Source organism: Myxine glutinosa, chromosome 5 (assembly GCF_964187855.1).
Source record: "Myxine glutinosa chromosome 5, kmMyxGlut1.1, whole genome shotgun sequence".
Classification (NCBI taxonomy): Eukaryota; Metazoa; Chordata; class Myxini; order Myxiniformes; family Myxinidae; genus Myxine; species Myxine glutinosa.
Genome location: NC_136265.1, coordinates 25365182 through 25382664, shown reverse-complemented (window position 1 = coordinate 25382664; position 17483 = coordinate 25365182). Strand labels below are relative to the sequence as shown.

The following is a 17483-nucleotide window of genomic DNA, read 5'->3' as shown; positions in this document are numbered from 1 at the left end:
AGAGGTTGTGGGGAGAAAAGAAAATCAAAGAAACAAGCAAATACTATGAAGGAAAGAACTTATATTCACAAAATACTGACGGGGGGGGGGGGGGGGGGGAGGGAGCCTGGAAAGACCAGGCCACGCATTAGGTGCGAACAAAAAAACGACTGATTACACACAAATTTGCAATAATTACAAAACCAAAACTAAATAGAAACACACAATAACACATACACAATAAAATAACCAGTGGAAATTTGACAAAGACACGAATGGGAAAATACTCAAACTTTGATGTCGTGGAGAGATCGAAGCAAGCCTCGTCGCTCGAGGGACCGGAAGCGGATTCTCACAACTGTCAATCTGTCCACCAAACTCACAACGCATCACATAATTCACAACTTCCAGTATTGTTGCCTCCATCTTGTACAATGTTATTATGAATTCTTACCTTGTGAGGGAGAATCATCTGTCGGTTCAGGTTCCACCTTCACCACAACTATAGGATCTGCAGAGAAACAGAGAAGAAAAAAAACACCCTTTTAAACGAGATCATTAGGACGAGTGGAAGCTCATACTCTAACGTCTAACCTCTCAAAGGGTTTAAAAGCGAACAAGGAACAGCACCTCGATCATAAACAAACTAGAATGGCACACAGTAGAGAGCATACTTCCGCCTGGTTGGCCATATCACTCAATGGTGAAGAAACACTTTTAAAATTATACTAGCTGGATCCGGATATTTGCCAAAATGGAATCGATTCTTCCTTCGCACACACACAACCTGTCCACCAAGTTTCGTCCAAATCCGTCCACAAATTTTTTAGATATCCAGCGATGTATCGGTTTTGGCCCTATCTCCCAATGGTGAAGAATCACTTAAAAGATATAGTAGCCGGATCCGAATCCGGATCTTCACCAAAATCGAATCATTTCGAACTTGTTACATAGGCTACATCTTTGCCAAATTTCGTCTGAATCCGTCCACAACTTTTTGACATATCTTGTTCACAAACGGAAAAACAGACAGACAGGGGTGAAAACATGACCTCCATCCACCTTTGGTGGTGGAGGTAACAAGGTCTCTCCACACCTCATTCAATCCTTCTTGAAACTGCAATCCGCCTATCAGGAATGGATTAGAAATTCAGGTTAAAATAATCACCCCTTGGAGGGGGCAGTTTGGAGAAAAATCTTGAAAAAAAGAATAACCCATTCTAAAATAAAACTAGAACGGGCACTCGGTAGAGCGCATACCTTCGCCGCAGCTACTGTTCTGTACTTGGCATGGGAGTGTAGGGAACAGAACAACAAAAATACGATTTTGACCTTTTCGTGACCTTGACCTTGACCTTTGACCCGATTGCTCCCAAAATCTAATCAAATGTGTCCCGTATAATAACCAATCATCCCACCAAATTTCATGCAATTCGGTTGAATACTTTTTGAGTTATGCGAATAACATACACACACACACACACACAGACATACAAATAAATACACAGCGATCAAAACATAACCTTCCGCTTTTGCGAAGGTAATAATCATCATGATTTTATAGTCATGGTCCTATCATAATCATCTATTTAAAACGAACATTTCCTTTATCACCACAGCTATGTGGTATAATCAACAATAGAATAAAACTGTACATAGCAACAGGCTACCTCATGGCCACTTAGTATACCTATTGACAATAAGTCATAACAATATCGAAAAATACACAGCGATCAAAACATAACCTTCCGCTTTTGCGAAGGTAATAAATACACAGCGATCAAAACATAACCTTCCGCTTTTGCGAAGGTAACTAGAAGGGCCGGATCGTAAACTATAAAGGCCGGAATAAAGCGCGTACCTCCGCAAGGCTGATCAGTTTTTTTTTTTGTTTGTTTTTTTTTGTTTTTTTTTTTGTTTTTTTTTGTTGTATACAAGATCGAGGCTCGTGAAAGAGCTAACAATAATCACAAAAAAGACAAACCGACACACAAAACACAAAAAAACAAGGGGAGCGGCAGACAAGATGGGGAGAGAGGGGGAAGGACACAAACACAACATTTGAGAGCAGGGACATCGGGAGGACTTGGGGGGAAGTGGGAGAGGAATAAAACATATGAACGCTGCAAGGACTCTGGGGTGAATTACCGGGGGTAGAAAAGATCAAGGTTTTCGATGGGGGAAGATAAGAGATGGTGGTGAACAGCTGTTTTAAAGACCTGGAGGGAGGAGTGGGATTGAATGGAGTGGGGGAGTTTGTTCCAGAGGCGGGAGAAAAGGTGAATGAAAGAGTGAAGGTGAGCAGAGAGCCTAGACTTTGGCAGTTTAACCATAAGAGGGTTGCAGGCAGATCTTGTGCGACCTGAAGGAATATTTGGGGGACAGAGCACAGAGAGAGCTGGGGGAGCAAGGCCAGAGAGGAGTCGGTAGAAGACAGAAAGACCACCAACCTGCCTGCGGTGAGTGAGTGAAAGGCCCTCGGAGTTGACTACATCGCAGGAGATTCCAATGATTCTGAAAGCTTTGGCCTCAACAGCGTGAAGCCGAGCAAGGTGTGAGGCAGGAGCACCAGCCCAGAGGGGGGAACAGTATTCCATTGAGCTGCGGATGAAAGCCTTGTATGTGGTGAGGAGCTCAGGTGTGCCAAGGAAGGACTTCGCACGACGGAGGATGCCCAGTCGGCGACTGGCTTTGGAGGCCAGCTTGGAAATGTGGTTTTCCCAAGAAAGATCATGGCAGATAGTGAGACCCAAAAGCTTGAGCGACAGAACTTCTTGGAGAGGATTGTTGAGAAAGTAGATGGGAGGGTTGTCCAGTCGGTCCTTTCGGAGAGACATTGTAAGAGTGTGAGATTTGTCAGGATTGAAAGACATGTTCCACTTGTTTGACCAGTCTGTGATTTTGTCCAGGTCTGCAGAGAGTGAGGAGGCTGCAGACTGCCGATCTGAGGGATGAGGAATGGAGCGGCAGATAGTGGAGTCATCAGCAAAGAGATAGAGAGGATTTTCCAGAGAGTCGGAGAGGTCATTGATGAAGACCAGAAATAGCACAGGGCCCAGAACACTGCCTTGGGGAACTCCAGCCAGAACAGGAAGGGAAGATGAGAGAAATCCATTCAGGGCCACACGTTGCCTACGACCAGAGAGGAAATCCGCAAGCCATGAGTGGAGATTTCCCTGAATACCATAGGAGGTGAGTTTGGTGAGCAGAGCTGGGTGCCAGACTGTATCGAAGGCACGTGATATGTCAAGTGAGACAGCTCTGATTTCCTGTTTGGCATTGAGGACCTCCATCCATTGTTGAGACAGCAGAAGCAACATGTCCAGAGTAGAATGACCTGGTCTGAATCCAAATTGATGATCAGAGATCAAGCCATTGGAGAAGAGGAAGGATTTGATATCTGAAGCAATGATGGATTCCATGACTTTGCTGATAATTGGGAGCAGGCTGATTGGTCTGTAGTTGCAAGGATCTGTTTTTGCACCTTTTTTGTGTAAAGCGGTAATGTTTGCTGATTTCCAAGATGCTGGCAGATGACCTTGAGCAAAAGAGAGGGTGAAAAGAACAGAGAGAGGGTGAGATAGAGCGGCAGAGCAGGATTTTAGGACCCGAGGGCTGATGCCATCTGGGCCAGTTGCAGAATCAGAGTCGAGGTTTGATAAAAACTTCTCCACCTTGTCAGGAGAGAAGGACACAGAGTCCAGGAGCAGTTGGGTTCGACTGGGAAAGGTGGGAACAGAGAGAGATGGGTTTGGGACACAAGATTTTGAGGCAAACACAGAGTTGAGGCATTCGGCTTTGTCACGTGCGGTGTCAACTGTGTAGCCATTTGAGGTAAGGGAGGGGATGGAGGGGGAACAAACACCAGAAACGGATTTGACCAGACGCCACCAGGATTTGGAGGAAGGAGACAGGTTTGAGAGTTCAAACTTGAGTGTGGAGAGATAGTGCTTCCTGGCACTCCTGAGGGTAGAAACACACTTGTTTCGAGCTTGGTGGAAGGAACTGAGATTGCCTTCAGTTGGATTTGCCTTCCAAGAGGCAAAGGCAAGTTGTTTCAGGGCAACTGCCTCACCACAAGATTCAGTGTACCATGGACGGGAGGAAGGGTAAGACAACTGAAGACGAGATGGGATAAATCTGTGCATGAGAGAGAGCAGTTTGCTTTGGAAGAATTCCCAGGAAGAATTGATGTCAGAGGCATTAGAGATGGGAGACCAGTCCAGTTGATTGATGGCTGCTTGCAGACCGTGCCAGTCGGCCTGAGTGAAATGCCAGACTCGTCGGCGCTGAGGAGGCTCTCTGAGAATGGCCAGTGAGATGTCCACTTTAACAAGCACATGATCAGAAGAACCGATTGGAGCAGAAGAAGAGCAGCAGACATTTGCAGGGAAGTTAGTCATAACCAAGTCCAGAAGAGAAGATACTCCATTGACTGAGATCCGGGTTGGGAAATTGACAGATTGTGTCAGTCCCAATGAGTCGCAGAAGTCCTTTGCTGAGGTGCCATGGCTGGTGAGAGATGAACCCACACCTAGCCAGCTGGCATGATGACAGTTGAAGTCACCACATATGAGGAAGAGAGAGTTTGGATGAGTTGATAGAAGTTGGTCCATGTTGTCCGACAGAGAAATGTAAATGGAGTCATCACTGTTTGGAGGACGGTACAGAACACATATGAACAAAAGGTGGGAGCGGAGAGGAAGCCGTAGCCAGAGGTACTCCTGTGGGTGGGGTGGAGAGAGGGCAGTGCAGGGAGAGTGAGGAAGAGAGTTTTTGATAAAGATAGCCACCCCACCACCAGGACGAGGATCAGGTCTATCGTACCGGAGGAGGGAGTAACCAGGAAGAGATATTAAGGAATCAGAGACATCTTGAAGGAGGAAAGTTTCTGTTAAGCAGATCAAGTCTGGATTTTCAGAAGCAACCTGAATGGAGAGATCAATCAGGTTTGAGCGAAGGCCCCGGATGTTTGAGGTCCATACCGTTAGTGAGGAGAGATGGGGAGCATCGGGTGCAGGATGCCCACGGTTTACGTTTTGTATCCCACCGATAGGTCAGATCTGGATCCGGACCTGAACCAAAATTTAATCGGCTTGTTCTGATCACCGACCCAACTCATCCACCAAGTTTTGTCATAACTCGTCCACAACTTTTTGAAATATCATGTTATATATCATTTTGGCCATATCACTCAATGGTGATATGGTGATGGTGATGGTGATGATGATGAATGGTGATGGGAGGGTGATGGCAGGGTGATGGCAGGGTGATGGCAGGGTGATGGCAGGGGTTGTTAGGGTTCTTGGTCTTCGTTCAGGGTCGACCCTAACCCTAACCCTAACGACCCGAACCCTAACAACCCTCACCCTAACCCTAACCCTAACAACCCTAACAACCCTAACAGGAAGGTAGGGGAACGGGGGAGAGGTAGGATGAGTCTTACAATACCAATTTGATTCGTCTGACAATGAAAAATCATTCCAAACAGGAAACCTACTGTTTTTAGGGCCGTCATAAAGGTTGGTCTAGCGGTGGGTATCCCTGGTGGGTATCCCTGGTGTTGGGCTAGTGGCTAGGGTGCCGGCTTAGGATCCTAGGATCCTGGGTTCGAATCTCGGTCGATCGCCGAATTAATGCCAGGGGGGTTGACTCAGCCTGTCATCCTTCCGAGGTCAGCTAATTGAGTACCAGTTCACTGGTAATTCCCTGTTTGTCGTTGAAGGCGGCAAAAAGGGTTGGCGTCAGGAAGGGCATCCGGCCGTAAAACATTGCTTCAAAAAGGGGACAAAAAAAACAAACAAAAAAAAACAACAACAACTACCACGGTCCCCGAAAAGGCCAACCCCCGCTTTGCGGGGAAAAATGGCCTCTAAACGGTGGTTTTTTTTTTTTTTTTTCACTCAATGGTGAAGAATCTATATAATAATAGCGTAAGGACTCGACTTTGTTATCCCTTTTACGCCGCACCCAGTGACCCGATGCCCACGGCACTAATGGATTTACGATCTACGAACCGCGCTCTTTGTTTATCACTTTCAGCCATACTCGAAAAATCTGAATTAGCCGACGTTGGGGCCCAAAAGCATCCGATTAACTGCCGATACGACGCCATCTTATTGGCGTCTGCTGGGTGAAGGCGAAGCAAGCCGTCCGCTGATTGGACAGTCGAAAGCGACAGCAAGCCGTCCACCGAGTGGACAATCCTGAGCATGCATTTGTGCTGGTGTCGTCGATCGTGGTGTACGCTAACCTCATCAGGTGGGTTTACCATAATTTCTTCCAACCACGCTCTTTGTTTATCACGTACAGCCATACTCGAAAAATCTGAATTAGTCGACTCGGACAAGCAAATCCCCTATGCCATCCATAATGGTACACTCTATCCATACACCACATCCTCCCTTCCGTGGATGTTCCACGGGTTTCGGCTAGTATTTATAAAACTAGAACGACACTCAGTGGAGAGCATCCCTCTGCCTGATTGGCCATCGCACTCAATGGTGAAGAATCACTTTTTAAAAAATTCTACTAGCTGGATCTGGATCTTCACCAAAATTGAATCTATTCTTCCTTGTCACACACCCAACCTGTCCAACAGGTTTCTTCCAAATCAATGCATAACTTTTTGAGATATCCTGCTATGTTTCGTTTTTTGGCCCTAACTCCCAATGGTGAAGAATCACTTGAAAAATTAAATAATTCCCATAACTGCCGAAATCTCGGCTCTCTGCTCACCTTCACTCTTTCATTCCTCTTTTCTCCCGCCTGTGGAACAAACTCCCACACTCCCTTCAATCCCTCTCCTCCCTCCAGGTCTTTAAAACAGCTGTTCACCACCATCTCTTATCTTCCCCCATCCATAACCTTGATCTTTTCTACCCCCACTAATTCACCCCAGATCCACCTTGTTTGAAATTCCAACTTATTTCCTGGAAATCCTGGCAGTGTCCATATGTTTATACCTCTCCCACCCCCCGCCCCTTCACATGCCTCCCCCCCTTCACATGCCTCCCCCCCAAAGCCCTCTCCCTCCCACAGATCTCTCGATGTCTCCATGTCTCTCGGTCCCTGCTCTCAAATGTTGTGTTTGTGTCCTTCCCCCTCTCTCCCCATCTTGTCTACCGCTCCCGATGTTATTTGTTTTATGTGTCTGTTTGTCTTTCTGTGTGATTAATGTTCGCTCTTTCACGAGCCTCGATCTTGTATACAAAAAAAACCGAATCCATATTCAGATCTTCACCAAAATCGAATCAATTCGTCCTTGTCACATACGCTACATGTCTGCCAAATTTCGTCCGAATCCGTCGACAACTGCTTGAGATATTTTGTTCACAAACGAACAGACAGGGGTGAAAACATACTAACCTCCATCCACCTTTGGTGGCGGAGGTAATTAAAAGATACTGCTATCCGGATCCAGATTTTCACCAAAATCGAATCAATTCTTCCTTGTCACACAACCAACCTGTCGACCAAGTTTCGTCCAAATCCGTCCACAACTTTTTGAGATATCCTGCACACAAACAAACAAATACATGGGTGAAAACAAAACCTCCACCCACCAACTTGCAACTAACAATGTACCACGTGGGTACCTTCAAACACTTACCCTGAGTGGTCTATCGTGTAATATTCACATTATTTATTTATTGAACACGAAATTATATACGTGACATCATTTAACTATATGAAAAAATAATAATAATAATAATAATAATCACCGATTTCTTTACAATCCCGCGGGCAAGGGGTTTATGGAATTTCCAATGATTGTTGGAAAATCAAATTAATAACTTCCAAAGTTTATCCTGAATCCTGCAAGTGTTCGTTACGAGGTTATCGTCCTGAGTGCGGACCACGTGCGTCGTCTTTTCTCAATTGTATCTGCGTCCATGCGTATGTAATAGATAGATACATGGAAGTACATGTAGTCGCCCTTCCATCCCTCCGAGTGTGAAATGTCAAATGGCCACTTATACGGGAGAACCTCGTACCTGGTCCCTGGTCCGTGACGTCATTTCCATCACGAAGGTTCTGAACGTCCAGGATCCTGAACCCGCAGATCCCAGCGGCCCCTCCCGGACCCCCTCTGTTCCCGCCATCATCGCCACACTTGGTGTCCGAACAACTCGGATCGTGGGTGCAGCTCCAAGGGTCTCGGTCCATGACCCTCACCACAAAACATCAACACTTTCGAGCCCAGCTCCCGATCTCAGCGCCACTCTCGGACACAAAGTTAAAACCTTCCCGATGTCGTGGGTCGCCGAACCACGTGATTCGATTCCCCGGAAGAAAAAAAACAAGTTTAACGTGACCGAAATCACTCGAATTAAAATGAAACCCACGATTCTCGCTTCAGATTTTCATTTAAACTTGAGGAACAAAAACGGTCCGACGTAGAGAAGGTGAAAGGGAGAATGGACAAGTTCAGCTTAGACGATACACACAAAGAGATGAAAAGGAGTTTGAAAGGAAGCCCATCCACTTATTACGTTTGCAGACATCGTTTCCTTCCGTTTCCAACTTTCCACTACTTCCTCTCTTACCCTTACATGGAATATGATAAAAAGTTTTTTTCCATAAATAAATAAATATTAATAAACTATGACGGACCTCGTAGAGAACACACTAGAGTCCCTGTACACAGGGACTCCAGAACACACCATACCTCCCGCGCTCCGCCCAGTGGCTCCGCCTGGTTGAACAGTTCACGTTTTGTATCTACGAACCACTGATTGGCTGGATCTGAAGCAAAATCTAATCGCCTTGTTTTTGTCACATACCCAACTCATCCCCAAAGATTTGTCATAATTCGTCCACAACTTTTTGAGATATCCTGCTGCATATCGTTTTTGGTCACAGTTCTCAATGGTGAAGAATCACTTTAACAATTCTCGGATCCATCTTCACCAAAATCGAATCATTCCTCCTTGTCAACATATATTATATACTCAACATCAAAAGAACCACCTTTAGAGGCCATTTTCCCCCGCAGAGCAGGGGTTGGCCTTCTTTGGGGACCATGGGGCCCCTTTTTTGAAGCAATGTTGTACGGCCGGATGCCCTTCCTGCCGCCAACCCTATTAGTCGCCTCTTGCGACACACAGGTAATTACCAGTGAACTGGTACTCAATTTACCGACCTCAGAAGGATGAACAGGCTGAGTCAACCCTCCTGGTGTTAATTCAGCGATCGACCGGGATTCGAACCCAGGATCCTAGAATCCCAAGCCGGCACCCTAACCGCTAAGCCAACACCAGGCTCAACAACAAAATCTCAACATCAACATCAAACTGACTCAACTGACTGATGTCTGACTCAACATCAAAAGAAACTTATCAAATCTTTCGAAGGACACACATTGAAATCCTCCACGCAAAAATGAAAAATATTTGAACACAGAGGTAAGTTCAGATATCTTTACTAAACACATGTCAAGAAACAAGAAGTTGCCTCAATCACAAAAAAACAAAAAGCATGAACATCACAAGGGGTGGTGCAACAAAAGTCACAGCACTGCAACACAAAGGTACACACCTGAATACAGTCAAAACAAAATGACACAGGAATGGACACAACACTCCTAACAGTCGAGGACAGAATGACAGCAGTCTTCAACTGTGATGTGTCTGACTGTGACAGTTGTCCGATTGTCCAACAATCAAGGACAGTCCGACTCCTAACAGTGTGTGTCCTCCCTGAGCTGTGACGCAGGCTGTACACCTCCGACGCATGCTCTGTACCAGGCGTCTGATGCGGTCCTGGGGAAGTCTGTCCCACTCCTCCTGCAAGCCTTGAATGAGCATTTGCCGATTGACAGCCGTTGATCTCCTCGATGCAAGACGTCGACCAAGCTCATCCCATAAATACTCAATGGGATTGAGGTCAGGGGAATAAGGCATCCAAGGCATCACTTCAACACCCTGTTCCTGGAGGAAGTTGGTGGTCATGCGAGCAGCATGGGGTCGAGCATTGTCCTGCTGGAAAACTGCGATGTCAGGATGAGCCTGGAGAAATGGCAGCAGATGAGGTCTCAAAACTTCATTGACATAACGCTGACTAGTGAGATTGCCTTCGATGATGACTAGAGGTGTCCTGAAACGGGTGGAAATGCCGGCCCATACCATCACACTGGGTCCTCCCCAACAATTGATCATGATGCATACCTTTCCCCACCTCTGCGCCATACCCGTTGATGCCCATCAGCAGCATGGGGGCAAAATCTGGACTCATTGCTGAACAAGACTGCACTCCACTGTTGCTGTCCAGCGGCAATGCTGCAAACATTGCCCGTGGTCTTCCTCTTCGTGGACCATCATTCACAGTTCTACTTTCACCGTAACGCCTGACCAGGTTGGAAATTGCAGGCTGTGAGCAAGCAAGACGTTGGGCAATTGTTCGCTGGCTTACACCAGCCTCAAGCATCCCAATTGCCCTTAAACGTTGTTCAGATGTCAGGCGTGGCATCTGAATTTTCTTGTTGTTTTCCCTGTCAGAAGCCTCTAGACTCTAGAGTCTAGAGTAACGATACACAGCAGTAAATGAATGTCTAACCATGAGAACTGAAGGATTTCATTATAACCACTAGAGTCCCTGTATAAAGAGAGTTGCGCCATGCGCTGACCCGAGATTTCTGGTCACGTGATTTCGTGGCGCCATTTTGTGTCTAACTTCACCGTGCGTGAACGTCAGCTTGGTACGGGAATGTTGTTTATTGCCAAACAAAATGACTGGTTGTTCTGCTTTTGGTTGTTCAAACCAATCTGGGAAATATAAGATGTATAGATTTCCAAGTGATAAAGTCAGAAGACAAATTTGGGAAGCGAAAGTCAGACGAAAGAGCTGGAAAGCGATCGACTCCTCAGACTCTGCCAGGTAGGCCCACGCTGCTTGATGATCGATGTTCAAAAGCAATTCTATCTGCTCGGTTTTTTTTTGGTTGTCTGTCCGTTGAAAACCCTTTTAAAGGGAAGTGATTTGTGTTTGTTTATAATCTTCAAGGAGCTGACCAAAAATGCATTTCCGTGGGAAGAACCCTGCTCAATTTTTTTGTGGGTTGTGCAGCCATCCATACGTCCAAAATTTGACGAGTTATTGTTTGCTTTGTACAGTGCTCATGCGTCTTGTGGCATATTTGCTCAAATATTTCCCACCCCGGGATTTATGGCCAAATTGTAGTGATGGAAGATTTTGCACATTGGGCAATCCCTATATATTTAACCTGGTGACAGCTATCGTTCCCAAAACATACAATATTTCTAGGTGATTAATGCAGTAAAACAGGTGTATTTGTGTACCCACATTTAAAACTGGTTCAACTTTCAAAAGCTGTTATCCCTTAGATAAAACTAAGGTTGTACACTATAGAAATATGGCAATACCACGTACAGAATTTGTTTTAAGTGTGTTAGACTATATGTCGGCTGGAAGTCCTACACCGGAATTGCTCTCGGCACCCTTTAAAAAATATTGGATATGCCCACACTCCTTTCTAAAAGTTATTAAAATTCAGAGAACGACAGCATTGGTTTGTCTTACTTATAATGTTAGCTCTTATATGCAGTGTTGGCTTGTAATATGCATTGCCATACCACTTTTAATATCACCACACAGCTCTTTTTCACGGCAATAGCTGAGTTTTTGACAAAACAAATATCACCTGTATGTAATAATAAGACTAAATATGTGTAGTAAATTTTTTTTCGCAGGTTTAGAATATATCACCCCATATCGCGAATGTACATGTATATCTAATCCGACACACTTAGACACAAAATGGCGTCCAAATTTGAGTTGACACAACTCTATATACAGGGACTCTAATAACCACCTTTAGAGGCCATTTTTCCCCGCAAAGCGGGGGTTGGCCTTTTTCGGGAACCGTGGTTGTTGTTGTTTTTCGGTCCCCTTTTTGAAGCAATGTTTTACGGCCGGATGCCCTTCCTGACGCCAACCCTTTTTGCCGCCTTTAACGACAAACAGGGAATTACCAGTGAACTGGTACTCAATTAGCTGACCTCGGAAGGATGACAGGCTGAGTCAACCCCCCTGGTGTTAATTCAGCGATTGACCGGGATTCGAACCCAGGATCCTAGGATCCTAAGCCGGCACCCTAGCCGCTAGCCCAACACCAGGGTTTCATTATCCAGGGTTTCATCACCAGGGTTACATTTCATTATGAGGGTCATTATTTAAAGGGAAGGATTCCCATGCAGAACCACTCAAGCATGCCATTGTTGATCAACCAGGTGATTGACGTGAAAGTCCCGTTACATAATCAGCCATTACAATTGAAGAAACGTGTTTGTAAAGCTGCACATTTCAAAAAATGAAAGTGATAAGTTTATTTTGATGTTCAGTTTATATATGTTTGTTATATACTAGGGCATGCCCGTACTATATATATATCTAAAATTATATCCCCCCCCCCTCTATTTACATGAAATGGTTTGGTCCAAAGCGAACGGCTTGCGAGTACGGTGACAATCCCCCCCCTCTATTTACATGAAATGGTTTGGTCCAAAGCGAACGGCTTGCGGAGTTTGGTAAAGAAATCGCCATAGCGTGCACAAACGCGCAGGAAAGCGAAAGAATCGCAAATTAGTTTTAATTAGTTTTAAAACATAGTTTAACGCCAACATAGTTTGCCAACGTGAAATAAATGAATACGCTCTCAAATGTGCCGTCCGAGGCAGAGTCTGTTCGGCACGTTCGGCACACGTGATAGCTCGCTGCTCTCTGATTGGTTGAATCGTTTTTTGGACATAGCTCGGTAACTACTTGTCCGATTAATATGAAACCTTGAAAAGGCACATCCTCGGGTCCCCAGCAATATACCTGGCAAGTTTAAAGTATATCGGACTCGTGGTTGTCGAGAAACAGCGGTCACAGACATACAGACATACATACATACACACAGAGATTACTGGAATTATAGATAGATAGATATATATATATATATTGTTGCGAATATGGAATTTGGCCTCCATATCCGCTTGTAAATATTCCCCTATTTCCCCAATACTCCCCAACTATCCCCAATCCCCCATTCCCTAGTCCCATTGTCTGTAAACAACACTCTGTAGAACCGACCTTCCCCTTTTTCCCCCATTAAATGTCGTGCCCAGGTCCACCGCATCACACGTAGACAACTTTCGGACATCTTGCTAGTTATTCTTAGTCTATGTCAGTTAAGGACTCGTTTCCATTAATTCTGACTCTTCGTTGCACCAGAATGTGATTATATGGCACCAGTAGTGAGTTTAGGACCTTCCCTTGCCTCCTCCCGTCTTCTTCCCCAAACAACAACAACAACAACAACTACAACTACAACTACAACTACAACAACAATTACAACAACAACTTCCACAACGGCGCTGCACGGAGGAGTGTGCGTCCTCACACCGGCTCGGTTAGCCACCATTGACGATGCGGGGTTACCACGAAGGGGCTCCTTGTCAGCCCCTCGTCAAGGGCGGAGCCGGTAACCCCCCCCCCCCCAGCACGCACCCAATGAGAAGCAACGTGCCGATTCCATCTGGGGCGGAGCTAACGAGCCGAGGGCGTGTCACTCCCCGCCGGATATACGCGGCCACGTACCGGACGTGACGTGAGATGCGCCCCGAGCTTGAGAAGACAAGAGAGCCACCTCCGAGCGCTGAGAGACCTCCTGCATCTTTTGGGCCGCGCTATCCTGTCCCTGAGCACAAGGTGCACCTTGTGCTGGCCATCGAATACCCGCTTTCCTTGCCATCAATCCCCGTGTGAGTCAGCTTTTGTCCCGTTTATCTGTCGTCTGTTGGGGTTAATATAAGAGTGTGTCTAAGTGCTTGTCTTTCTATGCTGTACCTCTCATCCCTGTAATCTGAACCTTCCGCACTAATATAACCTCCTCCGGAGGTCTTGAGAACCGTATCCCTGGTGTCGTGTCATTTTAATCCCAGCCGTGTGTCTTTTCCTTCATTGATCTAGCGTAGCGCGATTAGTCAACGTTCGGGTATAATCGGGTAACTTGTGCAGACGTGGTCATACCAAACCGCTCGGTAAATAACATCTAAGCCGCGTCTGTAACAATATATATATATATATATATATATATATATATATATATATATATATATATATATTTATGTATGTTGTTGCGGGTTCGCCACCGGCCTTCTCCCCTTACCAAGGGGGGATTAGTCCCCTTGTCTTTGACTGGCCTGGTGGGACCCGGGACCTATGACGTCCCTTCCGGACAGCGCGAAATAGGGTATTAGGACCAAACTCGCTATTACCTAAGTACTCGCGCTGCCCTGGAAGCAAGGAAATAAGCCCCGCACGAACCACGTGTTGATACGCCGAGCGGTTTGCGAACACGTGACTCGCGCTATTATTAGTTACTAGACCCCGATTCAAGCGGTTCTTATTCGTACCATGCTTAGTCAATGGATAAATCACAAAAGCAATCGAATTGGAAAAAGGAAGAACAAGGTTTATTTACACTATTCACAATGATTCAGAAGCAGAGACACAGGGCAATCCTCACACAGTCTTACTTAATACCCAAAAGACTACGGGCCCGTTTCACTCACACTCACACAGGGAATGCAGCTGCAGGATGATGGTCCGCGCGTCCAGGGATGGCTCTCGTGCAGCTCCCTCCGGTCTCTGGCTCGTCCCGTGCAGATGGATCCAGGAGAAGGCAGGAGCTCGTAGCGCGCTGTTTGGACGCACAGGGTTATTACAGGGCGAACGGTAGGGGGTGGGCTCTGGTGCGGTTGGCGGTTAATCACTGGCGGCTATGGCCGCGTTTACTCGCATGGCTGGAATATTTGCTATTCGCCACCGGCGCGTTTGGCTGTGGCCGCGTAGTCGTACTGCCAACGCCTCTTCTTCTTCCCCTCTGGCGCGTACGTAATATGGCGAGTTACAGTTCAAAGCCTCAAAGCCTCAAAGCGAGCGAGTCATCAAATCCTCAAAGTGCTATCGCAACGAAGTTCTCTCCACAAGTCCTTTTCGATGCGCTCCAACAAGTGCTCACAATGCGCTCGCCCCCTCAAGTCCAGTCCTCTCGATATGCGCTCGCTGTAAAAGTCCTTTTGAGGGCTTTTCGCGTGGGATTATATAGCCCCGCACCGCGAACCTTCCCGAACTCACCAGACGTTCTCTGCCACGCCCTCTCATGCCATGCCGCCCAAGCCCTGATTGGTTGATGACCCTTACCGTCCCCCTACCGCTGCGGCCGATCTCAACCCTCCTTTGGCTTTCGAGGCCCTGCCTCATGTTAACTCGACTAGGGACAGCCAAATGGGGCGCGGGATGGATTCCGCCCATCGAGGTGGAATTGGAGGGTGGACGCAAAATGAACGGGACCTAATCTCATGTCTTCACACAACGCAGATATTAACAGGGGAAATGGCCTATACTTACACATACTATGACATAACTAATACTACAAGTGGGCCTACATGTTGCCCGTGGAACTAACTATGAGGGGCAAACCTTTAGCATTTAGTGAAGTCAAATGGACAATCTCAAAACCGCAGCAATATATATATTTATATATGTATATTTTTTTATATATATATATATATATATATATATATATATATATATATATACTAGCTTGGCTCGGGTCGAGGCGAGCGCAATACTGAGGAATGGGCTTATTTTAGCTGAGGCTAATGACTGTACCTGAGTTGCTGTGTTGTCATGATTTTCACCAATCATAATACAAACAATTACTTTGCACAAATGTATTTGTTGTGTTTGTGATATTACATTTTTATAGGCAATTTAGGTTGAAGATTTAGGTTGAATGTTTTTTTTTCAAGAAAGAACCCCTCAGCACATACGTAGGGGAGGGGTAGGTGCAGACTGGAAGTTTGGGACGATTACACCTCACCACCACATAATTCAAAACACCTCACCACCAAGTAATTCAAAACACCGCACCACCACGTAATTCAAAAGACCTCACCACCACGTAATTCAAAATACCTCACCACCAAGTAATTCAAAACACCTCACCACCATAAAACTCGTAATAAAAACACCTCACCACCACAAAATTAAAAACATCTCACCACCACGAAATTGAAAACACCTCACAGCCATCAAGCACGTAATAAAAACACCTCACAGCCATAAAACACGTAATAAAAACACCTCACCACCACGAAAATAAAAACACCTCACAGCCATACAACACGTAATAAAAACACCTCACAGCCATAAAACATGTAATAAAAACACCTCACCACCACAAAATTAAAAACACCTCACAGCCATAAAACACGTAATAAAAACACCTCACCACCACGAAATTAAAAACACCTCACAGCCATAAAACACGTAATAAAAACACCTCACAGCCATAAAACACGTAATAAAAACACCTCACCACCACGAAATTAAAAACACCTCACAGCCATAAAACACGTAATAAAAACACCACACAGCCATAAAACACATAATAAAAACACCTCACCACCACGAAAATAAAAACACCTCACAGCCATAAAACACGTAATAAAAACACCTCACCACCACGAAATTAAAAACACCACACAGCCATAAAACACGTAATAAAAACACCTCAGCCATAAAACACGTAATAAAAACACCTCACCACCACGAAATTAAAAACACCTCACAGCCATAAAACACGTAATAAAAACACCTCACAGCCATAAAACACGTTATAAAAACACCACACAGCCATAAAACACGTAATAAAAACACCTCACCACCACGAAAATAAAAACACCTCACAGCCATAAAACACGTAATAAAAACACCTCACAGCCATAAAACACGTTATAAAAACACCTCACAGCCATAAAACACGTAATAAAAACACCTCACCACCACGAAAATAAAAACACCTCACAGCCATAAAACACGTAATAAAAACACCTCACCACCACGAAAATAAAAACACCTCACAGCCATAAAACACGTAATAAAAACACCTCACAGCCATAAAACACGTTATAAAAACACCTCACAGCCATAAAACACGTAATAAAAACACCTCACCACCACGAAATTAAAAACACCTCACAGCCATAAAACACGTAATAAAAACACCTCACCACCACGAAAATAAAAACACCTCACAGCCATAAAACACGTAATAAAAACACCTCACAGCCATAAAACACGTTATAAAAACACCTCACAGCCATAAAACACGTAATAAAAACACCTCACCACCACGAAATTAAAAACACCTCACAGCCATAAAACATGTAATAAAAACACCTCACAGCCATAAAACACGTAATAAAAACACCTCACCACCACGAAAATAAAAACACCTCACAGCCATAAAACATGTAATAAAAACACCTCACAGCCATAAAACACGTAATAAAAACACCTCACCACCACGAAAATAAAAACACCTCACAGCCATAAAACATGTAATAAAAACACCTCACAGCCATAAAACATGTAATAAAAACACCTCACAGCCATAAAACATGTAACAAAAACACCTCACCACCACAAAA

At 45.2% G+C, this 17483-nt stretch overlaps 1 protein-coding gene across 1 annotated transcript in view; it reads right to left on the bottom strand.

The window, feature by feature from the left end:
• Positions 1–8249, bottom strand: part of LOC137428694 (uncharacterized) — a 111113-nt gene extending 102864 nt beyond the window's left edge. The window contains exons 1-3 of the mRNA XM_078777260.1: positions 7977–8249; positions 7448–7495; positions 434–490 (exon numbers count right to left, since the gene is read on the bottom strand). Coding sequence (XP_078633386.1) covers positions 434–490; positions 7448–7495; positions 7977–8148 — 277 coding nt within the window. The 5' untranslated portion in view covers positions 8149–8249. The remainder of the gene's footprint in view (positions 1–433; positions 491–7447; positions 7496–7976) is intronic.
• Positions 8250–17483: the final 9234 nt, after the last annotated feature.